General features: G+C 40.0%; 1 protein-coding gene across 1 annotated transcript in view; it reads right to left on the bottom strand.

Moving 5' to 3' along the window:
• Positions 1 to 1,728: 1,728 nt before the first annotated feature.
• Positions 1,729 to 26,409, bottom strand: part of LOC137151032 (cell adhesion molecule DSCAM-like) — a 58,943-nt gene continuing 34,262 nt past the window's right edge. Inside the window, exon 7 of the mRNA XM_067545226.1 lies at positions 1,729 to 2,677. Coding sequence (XP_067401327.1) covers positions 2,337 to 2,677 — 341 coding nt within the window. The 3' untranslated portion in view covers positions 1,729 to 2,336. The remainder of the gene's footprint in view (positions 2,678 to 26,409) is intronic.

Below are 26,409 nucleotides of genomic sequence, written 5' to 3'. Positions count from 1 at the left end.
CACTCCTATAATAGACCCTTAACCTAAGACTGAGTTATTATTGAAGTCCTCAAATAATGATTTAAAGACTTGAAGGTACAGAGAATCCACCAGCAAGTGACCTGTGCCCCATGCTACAGAGGAAGGTGAAAAAATCCAAGGGACTCTGCCAATCTGCCCTGGGGGAAAATTCCTTCCAGACCCCAAATATGGCAATCAGTTAAACCCTGAGCATGTGGGCAAGACTCACCAGCCAGACACCCAGAAAGAATCCTCTGTAGTAACTCAGAACCCACCCCATCTAACATCCCTTCATAGGCCATTGGGCATATTTACCACTAGTAATCTAAGATCAGTCAATTGCGAAATTACGCTATCCCATCATAACATCCCTTCCATAAATTTATCAAGTTGAGGCTTGAAGCCAGCTAGGTTTCTTGTCCCCACTGCTCCCCTTGAAAGGCTGTTCCAGAACTTCATTCCCCTGATGGTTAGAAACCTTCGTCTAATTTCAAGTCTAAACTTCCTGATGGCCAGTTTATAACCATTTGTTCTTGTGTTCACATTGGTGCTGAACTTAAATAACTCCTCTCCCTCCCTGGTATTTATTATAGAGAGCAATCATATCTGCCCTCAGCCTTCTTTTGGTTAGGCTAAACAAGCCAAGCTCTTTGAATCTCCTCTCATAAGACAGGTTTTCCCTGATGTAATGAAGCATGTAAGTGCATGTTTAAGTCTCATTGATTTCAATATCATGTGCTTAAATACTATGCTCAAGGCTTTTACAAATACACAATACAACAATAAGACATACAGTATGTTGCCCCATTGTTAAGGATATTTTGTCAAAGAGAGAGAAAGACTAGAACACAGAAATAGGAGCTTAGGGATCATCATACTTTATATTTTCTGCAAAATAACAATATTTTTCATGTAAGCAAAAAGTGCAATAAAGATTTGTAAATGGGGAGCTCCTTGGTAAAAATGGGTCTTTGTCGTCTTTAAAAAAAAAAAAAAAAAAAGACAGGTTGATAGAAAGCACATTTCTTACAATTGTTGTGGAAGGAATGTGTACAAAGATTTTTCTGAATGCTTGGAAAGACCCATCTTGTCCTGTCATAGGGAGAAGCTTGACTATTCAGTCCTAGATAGATAACATATACAGTGAAGCCAATGGAAATGTTGCCTACATGAGGGACAAAAGATTTGCCGCTAGGGAATCAGTAAAGTAACACCAAAACACTTCTTGTTACATTTTTATAAAGGGCTTGATCCAAAACCTATTGAAGTCAATGGAAAGATTCCCATAGACTTCAAGGGTTTTGGATCAGATCCAAAGTGTACACAAAAGGTCCAGTGCTGGTTTTATTCCTAGCATCTTACTCCTTTGCAACATTATGACCCTTTATCTCATTAGCAAGGGGATCTCTGTCTGAGCAAACCCCAATAAATTGTACAGGCATGTCCCTGCTCTCCTCATATAGGCCAAACTCCATACCAAATCAAAGATTCATAGATTCTAAAGCCAGAAGGGACCATTGTGATCATTTACTTTGACTTTCTGTATAGCAAAGGCCGTAGGACTTCCCTGAATTCATTCCTGTTTGAACTAGAGCATCTCCTTTAGAAAAACATCCAAACGGCATATCAGTGAAGGTTTTGCCTGTGTAAAGTATACAGGGGGAAGTGCTGAAATAGTTACTGGACATAAAGAAAACCAAGCACAGCAGAAAGCAATGCAAGCAAAGATGACAAATAAAGGCAGAAGACCCTTTTATTTCGCATAGACAAAATGCAAAGAGTGTCTCATTAAATTATTAAAAAAAAGAAAAACCAAAAGCAAATTGATTTCCCCCCCACCCACTCCACTGACAGCACTCATCCTAATTAACAACAAAACAAAAAGATCGATCAAGGACCCATTTTCTAATTAAAAAAAAGTGTGCAAACATGACAAAAGACTTTTTGATTTCCCAGATCAATGTCCCTGTTAAATTCACAAATAGGGTGATTTTCCCCCCTTCTTTTTAATCTTGTGTGATGGAACTTCCAGTTGCAATGTTTTATTTAGTCCCCATGCACTTTGTAGAAAATCAGTAAAAACACAAAAGCTTGTGAAGATCAGAAAACTGGACTTCTTTTACCCAAAAATTCAGATGTCCAGTCAGATGAAGCTCACACTCAGACAGAAAAAAAGCAGGAGAGTCTTTGCACTGTCTGTAGTTTGTATTTTTTTTCAAATATTTTGGCAATCTTCTTCTTTAATTATAAATATTGGAATTCAATAAAAAAGGTAGCTTTGATTGGTTTTTTTAATTGTAAGTATTTACAGCCACTGTCCAGCCATGCTCTTTTTGTTATACCAGGGTGTAAGATTTTGCGTAGGGATTGTTTCCTTTCAAGTGGCCCCGGGAGTCCAGCAGGGATTCTTGGGAGCTGCTCATTTTAGCTGCCTGTCCTAGCTCAGCCCCTTCTCGCTGAGGTAATGTTGCCACGGCACCAGGTTGCCATGACTGTACTTCTCTTGTGGAGGATGTCTCCATAGGTATCGGCTCCAGAACTGTGGGACGCTTCAAGGTTCGGCTTTTCTGAGGTTCCAAGCAGGCTTGCCCCAAACCTAGGTCTCTGCTAGTGCCTGAAACGCCTCGGTTTAACAAAAAGTCCATTCTAAGATATGGTGGCAAATGCATGAGGTCACCTGTGAAGAAAAACATGAAAAGCAAGCTCTTAGTTATCTTCATGCAACTCGGTACAACTGCTTATATGGCTGATATGGACTCAAGCATTTAGGCAGCCATATAATCTGATTTCAAAACAAGACTTCCCTAATTCCAGTCAGAACGTTCATAACACAGAGGCAACGAAGCTGTTTCAAAATGTATTTTATTTCCTATGAAAAGAAATTGAAGAACTTTTTTTCAGAATTTATTGTTAAAAACAAAAAATAAATTTGTTTTTTGGATTGTCAAAAATTTAGAGAGTTTGGCTATTGAACTTTGAAAAATATTGGATTGGTTTTCAGTTTTTCAGTGAAAACCTCCAGAATTTTGACTAAATGCTCAATCTAGCTCAAAAATAATTAATTATATAAAATAACAAATTTAAACACCTCATAGTTAAAATATAAAAAAGTTAGGGCCATTACAGTGATATTAATGTGCCCTCTTTGCACAGCCTGTACATCTTATGACATCCATCACTGGTCCCATCACAACAGCGTCTGAGCGGTAGAGAAGTTCTATCACCCTATTTTAGGGAATTGAGGCACAGAGATTAAGTCCATGGCAGAGCAGGGTATTGAATTTGGGTCTCCAGATTAACCAGGTTAGTGGCCTAAACTCTCCAGTATCCTTCTTCCTTTCCTTATGCTAGCCATTTAACAGCATACACATTCACATATTAATGTACACATTAAAAAAGCAACACAGGAATACAAAACAATACAATTAATTCTGTTCAGTTAACATTACTGGGAACCCTAACTTTTTTCATTTGCTGACTTTTGAGCATTTATATTTGTAGCCAATAATGCTACACTGATGGGACTAGAGGATTTATCATTGCACACATCCTCTCATCATTTTTGCAGACAAGGGGCTTCATACAGAGCTATGGAATCCATTCCTACTGTTCAGCTGGAATAACCTTTTTTGGAGCTGCTCTGTGGTCATTGTGCACCATGTGGGGAAGCAGGGGGTAGGGTATCATCATTCCTATGCATGTATCTGTCCATCTGGTAGCCATGCTACACAAATCAGTTGAACTTAATCTAATATTGCCTTATTCTTTCATAAACTGACTTGCAAAAATTCAAGGAGATCAGTGGAAAAAAGAAGCAAACTTAAAGCACGTCTCTTTCCAAAAAGATTTGATGTGGCAAACATACACATGGGTGATGATGGTGAGAAATATGCCTGGATCTGGGTTTTTGGTGCAGCAGGATAATGACAGTTCATCTATTTTGGGCATCCCCTTCCATCCACAGCTACATAACTGTGGATGTTCTGCGAGGTGGGAGCATCCCGGAACCCAGGCTCCAGCCTGAGCCCAAACGTCAACACCACAATTACACAACCCCTTAGCTCAAGCCTTGGGAGCCCAAATCAGATGGCATGGGCCAGCCGTGGGTGTCTAACTGCAGTGTAGACATACCTTAAAAGGGGACAAGAGTTTTCAGAAGCTTATAGTTTTCTATTACAATGCAACAGCAACCACTCTCAGCATCCTATTCCAATCAGCACTGATTTAGATAAACTGGAGAACATATCAAAATACCCCTGTAAACTGATATAATTATTTCTCAGGGTTATAAGTAAAATTACACCCACATTTATAAAATAAATGCCTGCCAACTGTTCTAAGTAAAAGTCTTGTATTGTACTAATATTAGTACATATACATGAGCTGTTTGAAAAGCAGAAATACAGGCTGGTTTGTGTCACTACCATAAAGAGCAGTGTACTTCTTGATACCATGTTGCAGAGAGAGTTTGATGTGGACACCGCAGCAAAACGAGAACACATGCATGGAGTTAAGCAGCAGATTGCAAATTTTATTAAACTTTAACACAAGGGAGGGTCACGAAGCACCAATCATTTATACTCTCCTATACCAGGCATTTAGTTGGTTCCAGGGCTCCTGACCACATAACCCATAAGGTAGAGTGGGTATCTTCTGCCTACCCCCCAGGACTCAGCTCTCTCTCTCTGAGTCCTAGCACCTTCTCCCCTGCAAGGGGGATAGAGGGTGCAGCAGAGTGGGGACTTCAGCCCAGAAAGACCACAAGGTCTGACCCTATCACATGAGCCCGAGGTCCATTACCAAAATCGCAGGTCTTTTACTCTGGGAACTCTTAATTTTATTCTCTTAAGAGCACTGGAAATCAGACACAGGTTGTGATGAATAAAAAAATTCAACCAACTACTTTAGTTAGGCACTAAGTGTATTCCTACTTAAGCCACTGTGGCTTGATGGTGCTGTGAGGAAGGCAAAAAATTCCCTTGTCTTCTGCCAAATGGCCCTTGGGAGAAAATATTTCTTCCTGACTCCCTAAACAGGCAATCGATTAGGTGCACAGCACCTGTCAGGCTAGATTCCCATTCCTAGTTCAGGTGGGTGGGGTGGGCTGCTGGAACAGAGTTGAAAAAAGCTCCACATGGCTTCTGCACTGGGCTAAATCCTGGGAGCCGGGGAATGCTGGCCAATGATCACGCTGCTCCTCCAGCAGGCAAATGAGTGCCAGAGACTTCTTATTATCCCTTGGCAAATGCCTCCCTCCCTTGGTACTGGGACTGTCCTCCGTACCCTATCAATTTCTCACACCTGTTAATGCAGGTGGCTGGTATAATTGACTAATCAAACTGAAAGTTGCTCAGTACTTTAAAATAAAGCAGATTCTTTACCTTGCCTGAAAAGTAAAGGCAATTGTTATCTGAAAGATAAATAGCTTCTAATCTATTCGTGATTTAAAATTACAGACAGAAAAATTACCAAGAAGTTATGTTTGAACAGAATCACAGTTTATTCCTGTGGATCTCCTGCAGGCACTGTCTGACACCATATGTTTTATTGTAGTTACATTTCAAGTACAGATGTATGGCACACTGTATTTAACCCCCACATAGTAGGAAGTAGTGCACATCTCAGGATTCAGCTGACATGCTGCAGCATCATTTATACAAGAACGGGAAAACCGGTGTGGGCCCGTAATCATATGGTTAACATTTGGAAGATGAAATGTAAATTGTCTAGAGCCTGATAATTACTACTTTACCTTTCTCTGACATCTCACCCCAAAGCAGTTTACATACACAAGGCACTTTAGCCTCTGCAGGACTGCAGCTACCACAAAGGTAAAGTGCACCAGCACACAGCTACACTGCTCAGCTGGTTAGGACAGGAAGTGAACAACAGTGTATGCAATTGAAATGGGAGGAAGAATGACGGTAGCTGGTACGTAATTACCCATACAGGCCTTTGGGAATCACACCGTTATGCTCGTAAACATTTTGAGGTTATTAGCCATCAGGACCTGGGTTTCTTGTTGTATCTGAACAATGACACGCTCAGCAACACGGTGCCCTTTACACCATGCTGAAACACTGGTTCTATATGATTCAGGGAAAGAGCGCCACCTACTGTACTGAATCACCAACACCCTTTTCTGCAGCAACTGCTTTTTCCCTGGAGATCACTCTCATCATCGCAATGATTTCAATGGGCTTAACTCCCACAACCCACAGTCAAGATGGTACAACTGAACCGCTTCTTTAAGAATAGCATGGAATTGGCTATGTCTTAACTATGCCATACAAACTGGCCATCTATACCCATTGCTGCTTGCACTATATGTTCCACAATACACTTTATGAAACAGAAACAAGCTCAGAATGAAAACCAGATCTTGCATTATTGGTGGGCCCCAACTCTCATATTAAATATGAATTTCAATTACTTAACACACGGTTGCTTCCTGAGACTAGTGGATTAAATATGGATTTAAAAAAGAAAAGTGTTTAATTTCATATAGCTGAAGTTTTGCTTTCAAGGTGCTGGACAGAAAACAAAATATATACACATTTGAGAGTTTTCTAGACTATATGAAAGGGAAAAGATTTATCTGAATCCACGTCTGCTGGATAGTCTTAATCTTTGCAAATACGCAGTAATTTTTATAGTAATTTGCATATGAAGAGGTGTACTGTTTTAAAGGATTGTATTAATATATCACAAACTAAGTATATAACTTGTTCTTCAAAATCCACTAATACAATATGTCATCTTATCTTTGATTTACTAACTATTTTGTGTGATGCACACATTTTCATATTGTAATGAAGCAACGGTTTGTGTAACAGAAAGAAGCATCATTCCCTGCAACTTCTAAGATAAACAGATGATTAAAAGTGTTGAAAAAGAAAACTTTCAAGAACTCTCCCCCCTGCCTCCCCTTGCTAGGATCAGAGCCATATCACGGGATGAAAAAAGTCTTTGATTAGTTAGAACTAATATTTCTGACTGAAAAACAGTCTTTGAAATATCACCACAGGGGTCCACGTTAGCATTCCTAGATCAAGTGTGAGGGTATTTTAAGAGGATTAAAAAGGATGGGAGAGCCATGGCTACAGAAATAACATGGCAAGATTTCATTTCTCATATTTCCGGACACATTGGTATATATGTTTTTCGGATTGTTACTATTCTGACAAATTCAGTCAAATGTTAAGTTTTTCAGGCAAAGCATTATGAAGTTTTAAGATGGTTCATTGCCTTTGATGCTCTAATTATCTCTTTTCAGTGCTGTGTGTGCCTTATTAGCAATGAAAGCAAACCTTTCAACTGCGTAAGCACTGCAAATGAGTATGTTTAATAATTTATGCATTTAGGCTTAATTAGTACAACAGCCATTCAGAGACTATAGCTCTCTGATGGGTTTAAAAATAAGAGATATACGTCTTTGGAAAAATGGAGTATGTAGATCAATAATAATCATTTATTTAAATATGAACCCAGCAATTTAATTGAGCATTGCCTTAATTCTTCTCAGTGGCCAAATCTCTACCACAGTTGAAATAGTTAACACAGTACTTTTTAAGATGAGACATCTTCTAGAAAATTAAAATAAATACTGTAAGTCTCTTCCCTACATGCATTTATCATTTACAATATCTTTTTCCCAGAAAAAGGATGTTTCCTAAGGCAATGACTGCACTGCAAAAAAGGTGTTTTTTACACTGAGATAGCTAACGATGTAAAATCCTAGCTAAAATGGGTAATTTTTTACCTTGAAGCAGCTAAAGGGAGATCAGATCCAGGCTGGAGGCATAGAACTGATCGTGACTAGCTATAGTGAGGTAAAAACTACTTGTGCTTTGCCTCCACTAGGATTTTACAGTGAGATAGCTATTTTGATCCAGACAAACAAAATAAAACCACCGTCCACAAACCCAAACCAAGTCCACATCTTTGTATCAGTGAAGGCATAGCCTAAATTCCTTCAAACTCCAGAAGGTTCTACCCTCCTCCCCCTGTTTTTTTTTTTTTTTAAAAACTGTCCTACACAAGCCAAGGATCTGTGCCATGCTCATTTCAGGAGTCTTGTGGGCTGTAAAAAGATACCCTTACCAGTCTGGTATACAATAGCTGTGTGGTGTTCCTAATGAATCATGACTTTCCCAAATCAATACCAATTTTCACCAGAACACCCCAGAGTACTTCTCCTCAATGACGGCCATTTTCCTGACAAATGTCAACATTCTATCCTCACCTCTGGAGGTGTGAAATGGGTTCAAACAAAGGGGGTGAAATTTTGAATAATGGAAAAGGGTTTTCATTCTCAAATATGGCAAACCAGTTTTCACTCAAACATTTAAAAAAAAAATTCAGCTTGGCTGGTCGCAGGCCTAGGAACCGTTAGTTCAAAAGACAGACATTTGAGAAAGTTACAAGGGGCTGAAAACTGGGTGTCAGGAAATTCTTAGGTAGCCTCAACAGGCTGCTTTCTCAATCCAGATGTAACGCTTCTTACAATTGTTGCTGTTGGTATTTGAAACAAGATCTTGCTCCCACATGGTCTGTTTTATGCTACACTGAGCCAACAGAGTTGTCTGTGTTGCATTACTGTAATTTCCATAGCAACAGGCGATGGAGTCGTAATAATCACAAAGAATAACTGGCACTATGAGAAAGAAAAAGCCTCTATTCTAACATAAATCTGTGAGGATTAGATAGTGCTGATTTTTTTTTTTTACTCAGCTGAGCAAGGCAGTAAGAAGGATCAGTCTTGTGACTCATTGCTCGGCCTACACAGATCTGGGGTTTGAGTGTGCTGGACAGCACATCTCTTGGTCTGTGAACACTACCTCCAGAAAATAAATTGGCAGGGAGAAACTCTGCTCTGCTCCCTCCCCTTCTTACTCATTGGTAGAGTAGCTGGCCAGTCATGCTGGGGAAGTAAGCATTATCCTTTCAAGAGCTAAAGTTACTTATTCTCTTTCACAGGGAAAGAGAGCGAAGGGGGATCAGCTGTTCAAGTAGAAATTACATCACTCCTTACTTAGGACTGAATCTCAGGGTATGTCTACACTGCATCTGGGAGATGTGATGCCCTGCTCAGACATACACATGCTAGCTCTGCTTGAGCTAGCCCGTAAAAAAAAGCAGTGTGTCCGGAGTAGCAAAGGCTAGCTGCCCAAGTACAATCTCATCTGACCCCTTGGGCACGTAGCTGGGCAGCTAGCCTGAGACACCACCTGTGTCACCGTGATCACAGTGCTATTTAGACTGCTACCTTCAGCAGCGCTAGTGTGAGCTAGGGTGACCAGATGTCCTGATTTTATAAGGACAGTCCTGATATTCAGGTTTTTTTCTTATGTGGGCGCCTATTATCCCCCACCCCCCGTCCTAATTTTTCACTCTTGCTACCTGGTTACCCTAGTGGGAGTATGTCTATCTGTGCTGGGAATTACACATCCCAGCTGCTGCATGGACCCACAGGCTCAATTTAACCCTTAAAGAATAGTGGAAAGAATAGAAAAATATAAGCCAAATATTTTTAAATGTTCACTTTTTTCAAGTCTGCTCCAGCGTGGAAATCCCTGTAAGTGAGTTATTTTCAGCTGTTTGGAAATGAAACAAAGACCTGTGTTCAAACAGGGAATAAACACAGCAAGGATGTTCTTAATTAATGTACTAATATGGAAAACTGAATAGAGCACAGAGTTTTCAAACAGGACTCCACTGTGTGCTGAAGACTAGTTGTAAAGGAAATGAAATTTTCCCATGCAAATCAATGACTGCTCAACTGAACAAAGCCCTCAGACTAGCTCTCAACCAAATGGAGCTCTCAGGTAGCCACAGCTATCTGAACAGAAGGGCCACGGGAGCCTAAGTTCTTTTGGGCACATCAGAGCACATCAGAGCATGGGCCCTCTAACAAAACATGCAGGGAGAATGACCAATAGATGGAACAATTTTTCAACTTTAATATGCCTTGTAGCAGCCTCAGAACTCACTCTTGTTTGCAGACTCCCTGAGGTTAGCCTGAGCCAGAAGAGGAAGTGTAACCCACATGCTTTATACCACAGCATTTGACTTTGTTTCTCCAGGGGAGGGGAAGAGAAGCAGTGGGAAGGAGACATGAATCTTAGTTGGATGCTCTGTTTCTTTACACACGTGCAGAGAGCCGGGTAGAATAACGCAATTAGAAAGACCCAGAAACTTCCAGAACAGGTTGTGGTAGTTACCAGACATGTTACTGTTCTGAGGCTGTATAGGAAATTTTCATTGAGGGCAACTCACTTGTAAGGTTATACCCCAGTAGCTCTCTGAGAGTGGAGCCAATCAAAGTGTGTGTATGTGAGGGGAACAGCCTTGCGGACTCAGTGACTGATCGGCACAGGACTAAGAAATGTGACTGCTGTGATGGCTGGGTCCCAATCCCTGTACTACTTTGGATGCAGGCTGTAGACTTCTGATTCGCCAGCAACTGTGAGGACCAATAAGCTATTAACCCACGGGCTGGCATGCTGCTAGCTGTGGAGATCTCCAGACACTTTGTTTGATGACAAAGTTCTGAAGTGTTTGAAAGGATTGAGATGCTGCCAATCTCTTCCAGCTCTGAAGAGTACAAGTGACACACACTATAGACTATGATCACACCATAAAGACTGGGAAATCATCTCTGAGAGGAGATCAGAGGGGAATGTGTCTTGATGCGTGTGCTAAAAGATAGAAGATGAAACCTTATATTTGAATCTTTGTACCAGAAACAAAGGGGGAAAGACTGTATAAGGAACACCAATTTTGTGTGCATTAAATGTTTGATTTACTAAGAAACTGTATGATATACTCTCTTTGAAATTGACTGGGACCTATTAACATCTATTTACTAGGGTTTTACCTACAATAACCATGAGGCTTAACTTTTTTTATTGCTTTTTGAAAAGTCCTGAAAAGACAGAACTCTGGAATGTGCTTCAGCAAAGAGTTAAACCGAGGTGCAGGAAGAAGGAAAATGTATAATTATACAAACTACTGCCTGAGTATCCCCTACCTCCCCTATTATAGAAGGATTAGGCCTAACATATTTACTCCATTTCTTTTAATATTTCTACCACAGCATAACTAACATCTCATAGTCACACTAATATAGAGAAATCATAACACTCTATTCTAGCCTGAATTGGAAAATGTTCCTCAAAGAAGGAGGGGCTCTATTACTGACATGCAGCAGGGAGAAAAAGGAAGTTGAAGTGTAGCTCATTCTCTGATTGGCTAGGAACCCCGAGTTGTGAAAGCGCTCATTAGCTCTCTGTTTGTTTTGAATGTCTTCAACTAGTGCTAAAATGCCTATGAAAACACTCAAAGTGCTCAACTTTTGACATATTTAAATAAGTTAAAGAGTTAGTTTTGAATGAGATCCATTAGGGGTACTCAACTTTTGATGCATTTTTGCAGTTTGCTAACTTGCAGCTAGGTGACTGTCAACTTCTCTTTTCATAGGGGTAACCACCATGTCATTAGAGCCCATTCCATTCCATATTGAGTGTTTGTCACAGAGATGGTGAAAGATGTTTTAATATTTCAAGGATGGTACTAAAAAATCCCCCAAAAAACAAAGAAACAAAAAAAACAAAACAAAACAAAACAAAACAAAAAACCAAGATGAAAACATGGACCTATGTCTGTAAGTACATAATGCAAAAGGAGTAAAATCTCCACGCTACACTCTGCTAGTGTGTGATTCATTTGGAAATATCCAACACTTCTCTGTAATATTTACTATACCTAGAGTGGGATATTAAAACTCCTTTAGGTCCCCTCATGGTTGTACTTTATAGTCGGGAGAGGAATTGTTTTTATGAAATTTCTGTTGAGCTATGTTTATATATACTATATACTTAACTGCTTCTTGCAAGCTGCTGATGTTTGCATGTTCACAAAAGCTATTTTCCCCTAGTTTTTTGAATAATTTAGCAGTTAAGTTTCACACAATGAAACAAACACACCTGCTGTTGATTTCATTCATCATCATTAAGCTACTCGTTATTTATAATCAAAATATCTCCTGGGGGATGAGTAATATTATAGTTTTGTGGCCAGAACCTCAGCTTGGGTAAAACTGGCATAGCTGTATTGATTTCAGTGAGACTAAACTGATTTACATTAGCTGAGGACCTGGCCCTCCGTGATCAAAAATGAAAATTCCATCTAATATGCAACGTTTTAAAAGACTGTAATTTATTCAGTTACTTTGGCTTAAGCCTTCTAATTCTTAAAATAGGTTTTTAATCAATGAGTGTCTTAAAGCAAAACGACTACTACTATAACTGAACTGAGAACATACATCTGTATTAAATCAAAGAAAAATACTTAAAACAGGGCCTTCTAATTGAATACTAGGAGGCAAACATTATATCTCTCTCTAGTTTGAAGCCTGTAATAAAACAATAAATGAAGTACATTTCTTCTTCTGACTATTGTAAGCAGAAGTGGGACTGATATATAGCGCTAGACTATAAAAACTTGTCAGTTTCCTCATACTTAAGTAAGTATTTGTATTTATACTATCTTAGCATAATCTCTTCAGTATTCAAGGTATTTACTACAGTACAAAGTTCAAGAGAACATTGCAGAAACTTTGAAGTAATTTTAGTTATGTATCTCAGGCAAAACTGGCACATCTTTAAGGACTGCCACTGTACTTCTGGTGCTGGAACTAAGAATTAATTAACTCCAGATACCATAGTGGATGTATTGTAGCCTTTGGATCACACAGTGGGTGAGAGTCCAGTTTTTGGGAATACCAGCACAGTTGTAGATCTGAGGCTTATCTAGTTCAATATTAATGCAACAGCAAGCTTGTAAAAATGTGTAAAAAGGACTCTCTGTGTAAATCAATGTCTTTGGTTCATCACACAAGCTGCTTCATGTTTTTAAGGGCACTTGGAAACAGCAATCTCCTGTCCCATAGAGGAGATAGAGAAAACATACCATAGTCATCACTCAATTATGTATGGTCAGTAACACCGGTGTTTAACACTAATTTGCTGCTGGCTGGATTCAGAGAATGAAAACTTCATCTCACAAGAGAGCTAATTAGTTGCCACTTTCTAAAACCTGGTGCACCTAATGATTTATTCCTGGGATATCTTAGGAGAATTCAAGAGAGTGCAGAAGTTCAACTGGCAGATATAACCTGATTCAAAACTCAATGAAATCAGTGAGAGTTATTCTATTGATTTCAATAGGCTTTGGATCAGGCCCTGCTGTTGAAATCGATGGCTAAAACTGACAAACTTTGCCTACACACAAAATATAGGTTGACAAAGCCACATTGCTCACAGGTGTGAAAAATCCACATGCCTGAGCAAAACAGTCATGTCGTCCCAACCCTTAGGGTAGACACAGCTAGGTTGATGGAAGAATGCTTCCATTAACCTAAATACTGTTGCTTGCGGAGGTAGTATTCCTACACCAACAGAAAAACCCATTCCTTTAGCGTAGGCTGTGTCTATACTATGTGATTATGTCAATGTAGGCATGGCCTTAGAAATCCTGCAAAAAGAAACTCAAAAATTAGGCTGTAGTTTCAATCTCTACTAACTAACATTTGTAGGAAGATTTAGAACCAGAAAAACTCAGAATCAAAGACTGATGCTGATATATAACATTCCTGAAGTGATACTCAAAGCACATTCACTGTAACTGGGTCTCCTTATGTCCACGAGTGGAAATAACTTCAGTGGTACTGACCGGGTGCATTGTGTTAGCCTTGCTAATTAATCAACTAGGGCCAGAAATCCAGATTTTCTTACTTAAATTAAGAACTTTCTAACTGCTGACACCAAAGTTGCACAACATAAAAATATGTATATATTAAAGGCCACTATCTAAAGAAGTCTTTGCACTGAGAAAACAAACAGCAGTTATGATAAAGATACGCTGTTACATTGACTCTCTGCATGTGCAACGATACTTGTTAGCTTGCACGTTATGATCTGACAAGAGCATGATCATGTTCTTGCAGGTAAGCACAAACTACCACTTCCAGCTGCCAACATTTTAGTTCTGTTGTAGATCTAAAATTGTAATAAGGCCCCATGGCATAATGGAAAGAAATGGAGCCTAAGGTCTGGGGCTAATTGTAACAGGAACATCTGTAACTGACCACAGGACCTTATGGCATAGCTGGATCATTTTACTGTTTCTATGGAAACAATTGTTTGTGGTTAGTCTGGCATATAAAAATCACTCAGCATCTTATAAAACCAGCAAGATGAAATGTTTCACTTGTTGTACATAAAAAGGATGCTTCTCAGGCCATTTTAGGCCCCAAATTAAGGTTTTGTAAAACCAATGTTTTAAAAAAATATAAGATTGGTAGAACTGTTTTCACAAATAAAAACAATATTTTAATTTGGATTTGAACATTTTCTTGTAGTGTTTGCAATCTAAGCATTTCAGCAATCGAACAGGAGAACATGAAAATTAAATCGACTGAAAATGAACTATACTCCGCTTTAAGTGCAAAACTCTGCCTTTCACTATGGAGTTGCATCCATTACCTCTATGCTATACAAGAAACTAGGATGTTTCTTTTTATTTTCAGCTGAGAGAAATACAAAGAAGTAAACAATCAGAATTAGGTAATGAAAGTAAAGATTTTATAAATCTTTCACTTTTAATAATTTAAGTTGTTTCGAATAAAGAAACAAATGTATGTTCTTTCATATATATATTATATATAAAGCATGGGATTCTTTAACCTGGCAGAAAGAGAAAACAAACAACTCAGTAAACTAAAGCAATCTAGGATAAGTACTTGTGAAAAACTGATTACAAACTTTCAAATGAAAAACTAAAAATGAAGCCTCATTTGAGAACAAGATAAAAACAGTTCACAATGCTGCTGTTAGACGCTGTTATTGGAACCTGTAAGGAACTGCTGTCATTCTGTTTTCTTCTTCTAACAAAAGGCTGTGATAAAGCTACCTTACCCGAGCATTACTGATTCATAAATAGCAGCTGCACAACAATCTCCACCTCTTTTACTCCCATTGAATTGAACATAATGGTCAGGTCTATCACACTCTTTTTAAACTGAAATTTTCACATTAAAGCTGCCTAGAAAATTTAGGATTGTATCAAAATCACTTCAATATATTTTCCAGTTTGATATAATATCAGTAGAATCACTGATCTAATACTTTTCTAGTTTAATATTAATGCAACAGCAAGGTTATACAAACTTGTAAAAATGAACCTCACTCTGTAAATCAATTGAGGAAATGACACAAGCCAATGATTTAAACTCTGTAATGAGTCCCTATTAAATGTGGAATTAAATGGCTTTCATATTTGCAGAACATTAGCTTGTTAAGGCTGAAAGGTGGCTAAATCCCTGATATCCCACAGATAGAAAAACTGAGAGAGGATATTGAAAATTTCTCTTTTCATCACTGATGTGCTACCCCTATGACAAGATGAAGACTGCATGGCTCTGAATCTTGCTGATGTGCTCCCAGTTTACAACAGCACAGTAAAACATAAATAATTATCTCAAGCATAGAGAAAACATAATAAAATAAGATGTTAGATGCCATTCCTGCAAAGGGAGTAACTTCAGAAGCAGATGTGTAAAGGTTCTGCCACAGAGTACATATTAAGAGACTTCTTGCTGAGGATTAAAAACCATATAAAATCTATGCATTTCTATTTACAAACATTCCACCTGCTCCACTGTTTTCCTGTTGGCTTTGATTAGCCTGCTCATAGTTTTCTCAGCACTGGTCCTGGGTCCACTTAACTCTTTTATGGAGTCAAGTTGATTAATTTAATCAGTCTTGGAATTGCTTCCAGCAAATTAAACAGTGATTAAAAACATTCTCTACTGCATTTTAAACCATCTGATGCAAATATCCAACTGAAAAAGGAAGTATCCTCCTCCAGCTGGTTACCCCATTTCAAAAAGGATATAGTAGAACTGAAAAAGTTACAAAGCAGGGCAACAAAAATGATTAGGGACATGGAGCAGCTTCCATATGAAGAGAGATTAAGAAGACTGGGACTGTTCAGCTTAGAAAACAGACAACTAAGGGAGGATAGGATAGAGGTCTATAAAATCATGAATGGTGTGAAAAAGTGAATAGGGAAGTGCTATTTACCCCTTCACATAACACATGATCCAAGGGTCACCCAATTAAATTAATAGGCAGCAGGATTAATATAAACATAAGGAAGTACTTCTTTACGGAACACACAGTCAACCTGCGGAACTTGTTGCCAATGTACGTTATGAAAACGAAAAGCGTAACCAGGTTCAAAAAAGAATTAGATAAGTTCATGGAGGATAGGTCCATCAATGGCTATTAGCCAAGATAGCCAGAGATGCAACCCCATGTGCCAGGTGTCACTAAACCTCTGATTGCCATAAACTGGGACTGGATGACAAGGGATGGATCACTAGATAATTGATCTGTTCTGTTCATTCTCTCTAAAACATCTGTAGGGCCTGGAAAAAAATTGTGACATGGATGCAGCATAGTGGTAAGGCAAGGCCCGATGGCCTAGATATGAGCTTGAGATAAGGGGGAAATATGCTAACCGCACCATGACCTAGATATGAGCTTGAAACAGCAGCAGTGTGCTAACTGCAAAACTGGCTTAAAGCAGCTTAAAGGCAGTTAGGGTAAGAAATATCCTCTATATATGGTAAGAATGCATGCATATACCATAAATGGAATAGGAATAGTGCATGATGGTGGGAGAGGGAAGTAATAGCTGATTGGCTGCCAGAAGTGCACCAATAGTGCAAGGAAAAACAAGTGTCAATAGCCAATCATTTAGCGGATCAAGAGATAACCAATCAGAATGATAGAGTGGACTATATCCTGACAGAGGTAACACACTGGAGTCGAAGCTCTCACTAGGCCTGTGCAGGTGCTACTTGTTTGGGTCCGTTCCTGGGGCAGCTCGCTTATTGAGAGGAAATGGGTTTCCCCTCTCTGATTGTGGTAAGCGCCTTTTTCATTGTATTGCTTGTAGCTTAAATAAACAACCTTTATAAGCACTGACTTGTCCACCCACCTCCTTCTGCCACTGAGATCTCAAAACACGAACCCTCCATCTTGGTGAAGCACAGCATCTGGCACCGGCCACAGTTGGAAGACTGACCATTGGTCTGACTCAGTATGGACATTCTTATGTTCTTATATCATCTAGTTCACACTTATTAGTCTGAATCCTGGGACAGCTGTTGAATGTCCTCTTACAATATTTGTGCAGGTTGGGAGGGGATAGAATTAGTATTGCAATCCAGGGATATTTAATAAGCGCTACAAAGAGCTGGGTAATCCTCTCTAGGATATCTCTAGAAGCTACTGAATGTTGATGGTAACAGGAGAGGGAATCCAGGCCCCTTCATAAAATAGAAAGGATGGGCCTGATTCTTCATTGCCTTGCACCTTTTGCATCTCTTGAAATTTGGTGTAAAATGCTGCCATTCTGATATGATAGCATTTTACCAATACTTTTTTCTCACTTTGCCCAAGTGTAAGTGACTGTATCAGGTATAAGGCAATGGAGAATTTAGCCAATTTTTGATGAAAAAATGTAGTGACCATACAAACGCAAATACTTCACCGAGTTAAAAAAGCAGAAAGAAACCTAATGCTATTGCAACCAGTTTCATCAACTCTATAGATCTGTTGCAATACCAGGTAATCTCAAATCACACAAACTGCAACTACATGATTTATCAAATAGCATATAGATTTCAGTTGTGAGATGGACTTGAACCAAAACTCCAGATTCAAACACCCCAAATCTTTAAGGAAATTAAGTTTTGGTTCTGGAGTCAGACTTTGTAGCTTGGACTCACTTCTAGTTTCCACCAGTGCAGAAATACAAGAGAGAGAAAAAAGGGGGCATAAAACATCCATTTTCTCAGGTCAATGCTGTTCCTGAGTCAAGCATCACAGTCATTATTAAATCTCCAATGGCTGCATTCATATCAGGGTCAGTTACTGCTGGAACTTCACGGAACTTTGCCAGCAACTTTTCAGCAGAAATTGGGTTTCAAAATAGATTTCCCCTCCATGTTGCACTCTAAACTTCGCCAGGTAGAAAACTGAACCCCCAGCTTCAGCATCTATGAACTCGTCACATATTAGTTCACATCTCTTTTGCCTGAGCTGCAGGACTAATGTTTGAAAAGAATGAACCCTTTGAACTTTATTACTTGTGTACGTCCTTTCTTTCTCAGGGTGCTGAGTAGCTTATTATTATACATACTGTTTGAGTCTGGAAAATAAAATTTGTGCCCTGGCCACTCTCAAACGTTCACCTCCTGCTTGGGTTCACAAAACAGCGCTCCACATGCAGCAGTTAATCTTCAACATCTTCTTGAGGACCTTTATGAACAATTATTTCATAAAAGTGATTGCATTCTTCATCTCATGGGCTTATCCGCACTTAGAAATTTTGTCGCTTTAACTACACTGCTATACTTAAAGTGGCAAAACCCTCTAGTGTAAATGCAGTATACTAGTATAGCTTATTCTGGTTTGGTAAGTGGAGTAAGCTATACTGGTATAAGATACCTTTATACTAGTTTAACTGCATTTTCACTGGGGCTTTTACTGGCAAAGTTACATTTCCAAAAGCATCACAACCCTAAATAACATCATTATGCCAGAGTAGACCAGACCTCAGTCTTCTGATAGGCACACCTAGCATTGAATCAGTTAGAAACTAAAGACCTTATAAAAGTCATTATTGATAAAGGGCAGGTAAGAGATTCTTGGAAAATGTAAGCATATTTAAATCAGTGGGTGTGGGTAATATGCATACTAAGAGCTAGATTGTGAGTAGTTCTTCACATGGCCACACAAGGGCTAGAGAATAGCAAGGATTCCATCCCTCAGAAAGCCTTTGCTCTGGGTGATGTGGGCATGCTAGGGCTCTATGCCAGACATAATCCTCAAGGAGCAAATCACCAAGGAAGTGTGGGGTTAGGTAGAACCATATCTCTGTCCCCCAAAGTGACACTAAATCTATTTTTTTCTATTACGGCTTCTGTTGTTGAGGGAAAGTGAAGATGTTCACTCACCACACAGTGCCCCTTCTGGCCAGGGGTGATGTAGCAGCTGTCTTTCAGTCTGATAACCCCAGCTGATAGTTACTCCATTATTGCAGTAGTCTCTCTTCCCATAACTTAGCCCTCCAGCCAGGTCACTATTTAGTCCAACACATCCAGAATAACAGAAGCCCAACATAAAATTGTCCAGTGTGCTCACAAGAGAGTCTTTGGCCCTAACTTTGGACACATGCCACCTTGCCAGTGGCTGGTAGGGGAACCTGGTCTTTCCATTACACTGGGTTTCAGCCCAGGGACTCTATAACCAGCTGGCAAGTTCTGCGCAGTCCCACTCCTTGCTTCTGTTTCCCTGGACTCCTTCCTATCCATCCTTTACCAGGTCTTTGTCCTCATAACTTCTTTAGGATGACTTTCCTCTCAGTCCCTGAGAGGATTGAGCCAAAATAAATCTGATGAGTTTCAACAAAGACAAGTGCAGAATCCTGCACTTAGGACAGAAGAATCCCATGCATTGCTATAGACTGGGCACTGACTGGCTGGGCAGCAGTTCGGCAGAAAAGGATCTGGGGATTACAATGGACAAGAAGCTGGATATGAGTCAACAGTGCGCCCTTATTGCCAAGAATGCTAATGAAATATTGGGCTGCATTAGTAGGAGCATTGCCAGAAGATCGAGGAAAGTGATTATTCCCCTCTATTCAGCACTGGTGATGCCTCATTTGGAGTACTGTGTCCAGTTTTGGGCCTCCCACTACAGAAAGGATGTGGACAAATTGGAAAGAGTCCAGCAGAGGGCAATGAAAATGATTAGGGGGCTGGAGCACATGACTTATAAGAAGAGGCTGAAGGAACTAGGCTTGCTTAGTCTGCAGAAGAGAAGAATGAAGAGGGATTTGATAGGAGCCTTCAACTTCCTGAAAGGGGGTTACAGGGAGGATGGAACTAGGTTATTCTCAGTGGTGGCAGGTGACAGAACAAAGAGCAATGATCTTAAGTTGCAGTGGGGGAGGTCTAGGTTGGATATTAGGAAAAAGCTTTTTCAGTAGGAGGGTGGTGAAGCACTGGAATGGGTTACCTAGGGAGGTGGCAGAATCTCCATTGTTAGAGGTCTTTAAGGCCCGGCTTCAGAAAGCCCTGACTTGGATGGTTTAGTTGGGGTTGGTCCTGCTTTGAGCAGGGGTTGGATTAGATGACCTCCTGAGGTCCCTTCCAACCCTAATCTTCTATGATTCTATAACTCTTAGTTCCCTCCTCTGCACTTCCTCCTCAATCCTTCTCTATTCCCAGAGAGTGACTGCAAACTCTCTCTCTTGGCAGTCCCTTCTGTTCTCAACTAACTGGCTTTGTAATCACCACTGGTGTCCCTCCTCAGGTGGGCTTTCTTATCAATTATGCCTGATTTTCTCTCTTGTAGGTGCTGCCAGGTATGTTACTTGGCCTTCAGGCCCACAATAATTCATTCAGGAGCTATGTGGGGTGCATGTCCAATCAGAGAGATGCCGACGAGTGGTCAGCCTGTCAGGCAGGGTGATCTAAAAGCACACCAGATATCTAAATATCTGCTAGTACTGCCTTTTTCACTTCCCCAGTCAATAAGGAGGAAAGTGAGAAAAACAGTAAAAGGCATTTTAGCTGAGACTATTACAAGATTTAAAATGATAATAACAGAAATGTTTTTTTAATAATCTCTGTGACTGGCGTGTTTATTGCAGTTAGAATAATTGTTGAGATAACTCATTTTTGTGTTAATATTTTAAAGCAAATAACAGCAATGTTATGAGGAAACTTCAACTATGTCACAGGGTTAACTACTCACTGCTGTGACGCTTCCCTGTGGCTGAGTCTGGGGATTAGCCCTCAATCAGTCTAAAGACCTCTCCTTCAGTTTCTTGACCTGTCTCTCTCTCTCTCTGGAGTCAAATGCTACCTCTTCATGGCTTGGCCTCCAGCCAGGTCACTATAGTTTTCCCTTTCCGGGATAACAAAGTCCCTCCGGACAATCTGCTGTTCCACTGCACAGATTATGCCACTTCCCCAATGGCTGGTAGGGAAACCCAGGCTTGCCCTCTACTCCAGATTCCAGTCCAGGGACCCTATGTCCAGCAGCCATGATCTAAGCAATCCCAGACCTTGTCACTGTTTCTCTGGGCTCTTTCCTACTTTCCTTTCTCTGTGTTCTGGCCCATGCCTGGATCACCACTGCAACCTCTTCAATTCACTGTGGCTACTTTACCCTCTCTTAAATTCTTGCCAGGGTCTGTTTTCCCAGGCAAGATCCCAGGGTTTACTCCTCTTAAGACTCCTACTTGTCTCTTGCCAACTCCTCTCCTCATTAGGGAGTGACAATAGAGTTCCTCCCTATAGTCCCCTCTTACCACCAACTTCCTCTCTTTGTAAATCCAGCTCAGTTCCTCCTCCAGTGGGGTTTCATCAGCCATTAGGCTCAATGAGCCCTGACTCTCCTCCAGGTGCAACCTGTCATAGGGTAATTGGCCCTTTTTACCTGCTCAGGCCTCTTGTGGGGTTGATACTCCATCATACACTATTACAATTATCTTCTCTTATCTTCCATTAAAAAAAAACATTGAGGGGACAGTAGAAGGCAAGAACAGGGCACATCTATTTTAAATTCCTAGATTCCAAGGCCAGAATTGTCTGACCTCCTGTATAGTACAGGCCATAGAAATTCCCCAACATAATGCCTAGAGCGTATGTTTTAAATCAAGATTGGATGTTTTTCTAAAAATTGACAGTGAGGGAGACATCACCATGACCCTTGGTAAATTGCTCTAATGGTTAATTACTCTCACCATTAAAAATGTATGCCTTATTTCCAGTCTGAATTTATCTAGCTTCAACTTCTCATACCAATTTTTTCAATGCAGCTGCTGAGTGACAGCCCTGGAGAATGAAAGACTAATTCATTTATCAATTTCCCAGGTAGACCACAAGTATTCACAGTGGAAATTGCCTAACTCTGACAAATGTGCCTCAGTCCTGACCCTAAGGACTACATCTTGTGCTGAAATGATAGTTCAGTCTCCACGACTGTTAAATCACAACTGAGGCTGCCAGATAGTGGCAATGGGGGGTGCAATCTGTGATGTGGACACCTGTCCACTAACAACCCAGTAAGTCCATCAACTCTTCTCACACAGATGACTGGATCACCATGAAATGTGAATTGATTTAGTCAACTACCAGCCTGAGCTAGTGTGAAATTGGTGATCAAAAGGTAAAAATCTCTATATTTTTAATTTCCAATTGCTTTCATTTGATTTATCCATTGTTCTCATGAAAATCAAAAAGTTAGGTGAGCTCCCAGATTTCCAGAATCTTTAAAGTTGAGGATGATATTAAGTTCAATACTAACAATATCTTGACATCATTTTTTCATATATTACAGGACATTAACACTACAAAATGATTGGCAGAAGGGGTCTGTGACACAGAAGCCCATTAGTGGTTCACTACTTTGTGTCAGCAACTCTTGTCAGGCCTGACATATTCATCACACCTAACCCACGGTTGTCATGATATATACCCAAACAGATGGCATGTCTTATAACATTGGAAAACTAATAACTCACGGATCATTAATATTCTTGTGTGATGTATGTACAAAGCATGTAAAAGGAATTATGGATATGTGCTAGAATTATGTTCTTAAAATGTGTTTGGCAAGCAATGCATAAACCCAGTCTGCTCTAGACAAAGGAATGTGTATTTGTTTGTTGTCAGCATTGTCAGAGACAATGAAGGCACATTTACATAAAAGGTAAATATATAGCCATCAACCAAGTGAGTGGGGGAGACTGTCTCTTGCAGGAGTCTGAACCTGAGATGATAAGCAATTGACCAACTGATGATACACTATATTACTGCATTATAAAAGTGTATCACATAAGATCTTTTATGAAACCTAATGACATACTGGTGATTAATATTATGGTAAAATATATTTATTAGCACTATATGAGGAATTATGAATACTCACTGATATTACGCTTTAAAGTCGTGGTTCCCAACCTGTGGCCTGCAGGCCAAAAGTGGCCTGTGATGTCTTTCAGAGTGGCCCATGGCTCCCCTCCTGCTGGCTGCAGAAGGGAGCCGCTGCCTAAGTAACCACACGGAGCGTGTTGCCAGTGAGGGCTTATTGCTGCAGCCAAGGGGACGGGAGATCAGTGCTCCCCTCCCCTTGGCTGTAGTAGGGAGCATGGCAAAGTGGTCCACCTGGTTCCCTAGTGTCTGGGTTCCTGCAGAAGCCACAGGGAGGGAAGCACTGATCTCCTGTCCCCCGGCTGCAGAAGGGAGCCACAGCCTAGGGACTCAGGTGGAGCGCACAGTTTCTGTGCTGCAGCCAGGGGGACGGGAGAGCCTCCTCGCTGAACTCCTTCCCTCTGGCTGCAGTGGTGGGGCGGGGAGGGGGAAGGGCCTGCTGGCAGACACTGATGGCCTTTCAGGGATGTAAAAATTATATTTGTGGCCCTCGAGCCAAAAAGGTTGGGAACCACTGATATAAAGTCTGTGACGAAACAAAGGAAGAAACAGGTTTTCTCTCCAGACAAGAGTGAAGGTAGATATCTACTTGTCTCCAATGAAATTAAGCAAGGAGTGACCAAAAACAATGGTAGCCTCAATTACATATGAATAAGCAGAAGAATGAGAAGTCCAGAGGAAGGAAAGAACAGGTGAGGCTATCCTGAGTATGGGGATAAAACAGTGAGTTTGGGAAAATATAAGAGAGAAGAAGCTATCTTGGCCTCCATTCCTGGACAGATACAAGAAGACCATGCAAAGTGAGAAAGATGGGTCCTTCAGCGAAGGGGGTTGAAGTCTCTGGGAACTGAATAAATGTGACAACCTGCTTAGGCAAATACCTTTCACCTAGGAAGACAATGGGAATGATCACCTTGTATTTCTGTGAAAGGTCCTGACTGAGGCTATGTCTACATTGCTGGTGCCACCGCCAGCAGTGCAGGATCGATTTTGCGGGTTTGACTGAGTGGCAGTGAAGACTCGCTCAATTGAACCACCTTGACAAGAAGTGTAGCTCTGCATCTGCAGAAGGGCATTTCCTGTCTGTGCAGTGCAGTGGAGACACCACAGTAAATAGTCATTAGGAAGTCAAAGGGAGAAATGCAAGTTATTGTAAGTATGCAAGTTATTCACGGCCAGTGTAGATCAGGCCTCAGAGAAAATCAGCCATGGGCAGAAGGAAAAAGATTGGTAAGAAATCTACCTTGAACCAAGGTTGTAGCTTGTTAAGTTAGGTCTTTGCCACTAGAAAGCATATTTTCTTTTTATTTGCTTGTAACCATTTTGCCTTTATCCCTCGTACTTGAACTCACTTAAAACCTGTTTTTTTTGTTAATACACTTGTTTTACTTTTAATCAAAACCAATCTAGTGCTGTGTTTGAACTGAAGTCATTGTTAACTCCAGTTAAAGTAATAAGCTATGCCTTTGTCTCTTTTAAGGAGCAACAAACCTTATTAATTCTCTGGATGTTCCAGGAGAGGACTGGACACTTCAGAGCAGATGGCTTTGGGGAAATTCTTGACCAGGGTGTGTTGGGATACTCTTGGGTGGTAGTAACCAAGATTGGTGGAGACCAGAGTGTGGTTGTGGTGTATCAAACAGATGCTGGAGTCAGAGTTGTAGAACCAGGGCCGCTGAACACACAGACCCTCAGTGCATGCTTGTATGCTGGCTGGGTATGTCCAGACAGGAAGCCACAGCAGCAGAACATTTTAAGTTACTCAGAGTTACAGGGCAAGCAGTGACACAACCTCTCACTGGTTTGGGTTGCACCGCAAAACATGACAGGTCTCCTCATTCTGAAGGGCCCATTTTGCACACAAAGTTTAAAATACTAACACACTGTCTCTAATATCCCCTTGTTCTTTTAACCTTCAGTCTAGCACAGGATGCTATTGCAGTAGCATGCTGTGCAGCACGACCATTATCCATGCAAGATGACCTAGACTCAGAGACCCAGTTAGATTTTGTACACTGAGTTAGCAAGGTTTGCAAAATCTGTAGGTTGCTCTGTGCCTGCAGAACTGTAAAAAATTAAAGCATCCTGATGCAATGATTAACAAGAAGATTCTATTAATCCCACTCTTGGCCGCATCCAGGAGGTGGATCAGAAACCAGGCTATTGCAATTTGAAACCTATGGGGAAGGAGGTACAGTGCAACAATTTTATTTTGATCAATGGTCTCAGATGTGCAACTGACCATTATTAGAAGGTAAAAGAAAAAAAAATGTGTTAATGTTGACATAAAAGAAAAACAGCAAATAATCTGATTTCTCTCCAGAGACCCATACGTGGATTTGGAAAGATTAGCAAAAATGCTTTTAGAATTCTGTCTTTAGAACTTTGAAAGTGAGAATTCATAAACCATTTTAGTTCTCTATTCTATGTCCTGCAACCATGATTTCTAATATATATATATATTCCTGTAGTTATGCTTTTATATATAAATATTTTATATTTATTTATAATATATAAATATAAAAGCATAACTACAGGAATATTTAGTATTGCAACCCCTCTAATAATTCTTTGTTAGAATCAGTGAAAATGATGGAATGCTTGTGATGAGATGGGGTGAGACGTGCTGCAGGAAAATATGCTTGACAATCTGAGTTGTATAAGAATAATTCAGCTGAATATTCAAATGACTTTCCAGTGATGTTGCATGTCTCTAATTTAGTATAAAAATATTTTTATTTCCAACTTTGTCAGATACAGTTTTATTAGGTACTATTATTTTCGTTTTCTTTTAAATCTTATTGCAATTTAATTGACTAAATGTTAATTTCATGATTTTGTAGCTTCAGGTACCTGACTCTCTTTGTTGTGTAGACTAAACATCATGAAGAACATAGGAACAGAAATCCAGGTAAGCTAGAAGCCATCTCTAAATGCCACCTGTAAACATGAGCATCAGAAAACAAGGCAGCAGAAACACAGCTGACTGGGAGAGAAAAGAAGGTCACACTCTCTGATTTCATTCCAGAGCATTGAAAGGTTTACTGTGGTTTGGAATAAGGAGAGGTCTTCTGTCATATATTACTAATTATACAATTAGAGTTGCATTTAAAATATAGAGGTTCTGGAAAGGTAATCCTAATTCCCAGATATAGTGCTGTAAATGATCACATTTTAAGCCTGTCTCAATGTGTGATTAGCCATCCAAATGGAATTCCAATGTGAAATGCCAACCTGGCATGGTTATTTGCATTTGTCATTTATAGGGATAGGTAAATATTCAAATATTTGGATTCCAAAGATACTTTGAATGAAGCTGACTTGGGGAAATA

The sequence above is a fragment of the Emydura macquarii genome, unplaced genomic scaffold (genome assembly GCF_026122565.2).
Source record: "Emydura macquarii macquarii isolate MOO-44397 ecotype Brisbane River unplaced genomic scaffold, CSIRO-AGI_Emac_v2 contig_1043, whole genome shotgun sequence".
Lineage (NCBI taxonomy): Eukaryota > Metazoa > Chordata > Testudines > Chelidae > Emydura > Emydura macquarii.
The sequence above is the reverse complement of the archived record's forward strand: the minus strand, read 5'-3'. Positions and strand labels throughout refer to the sequence as shown.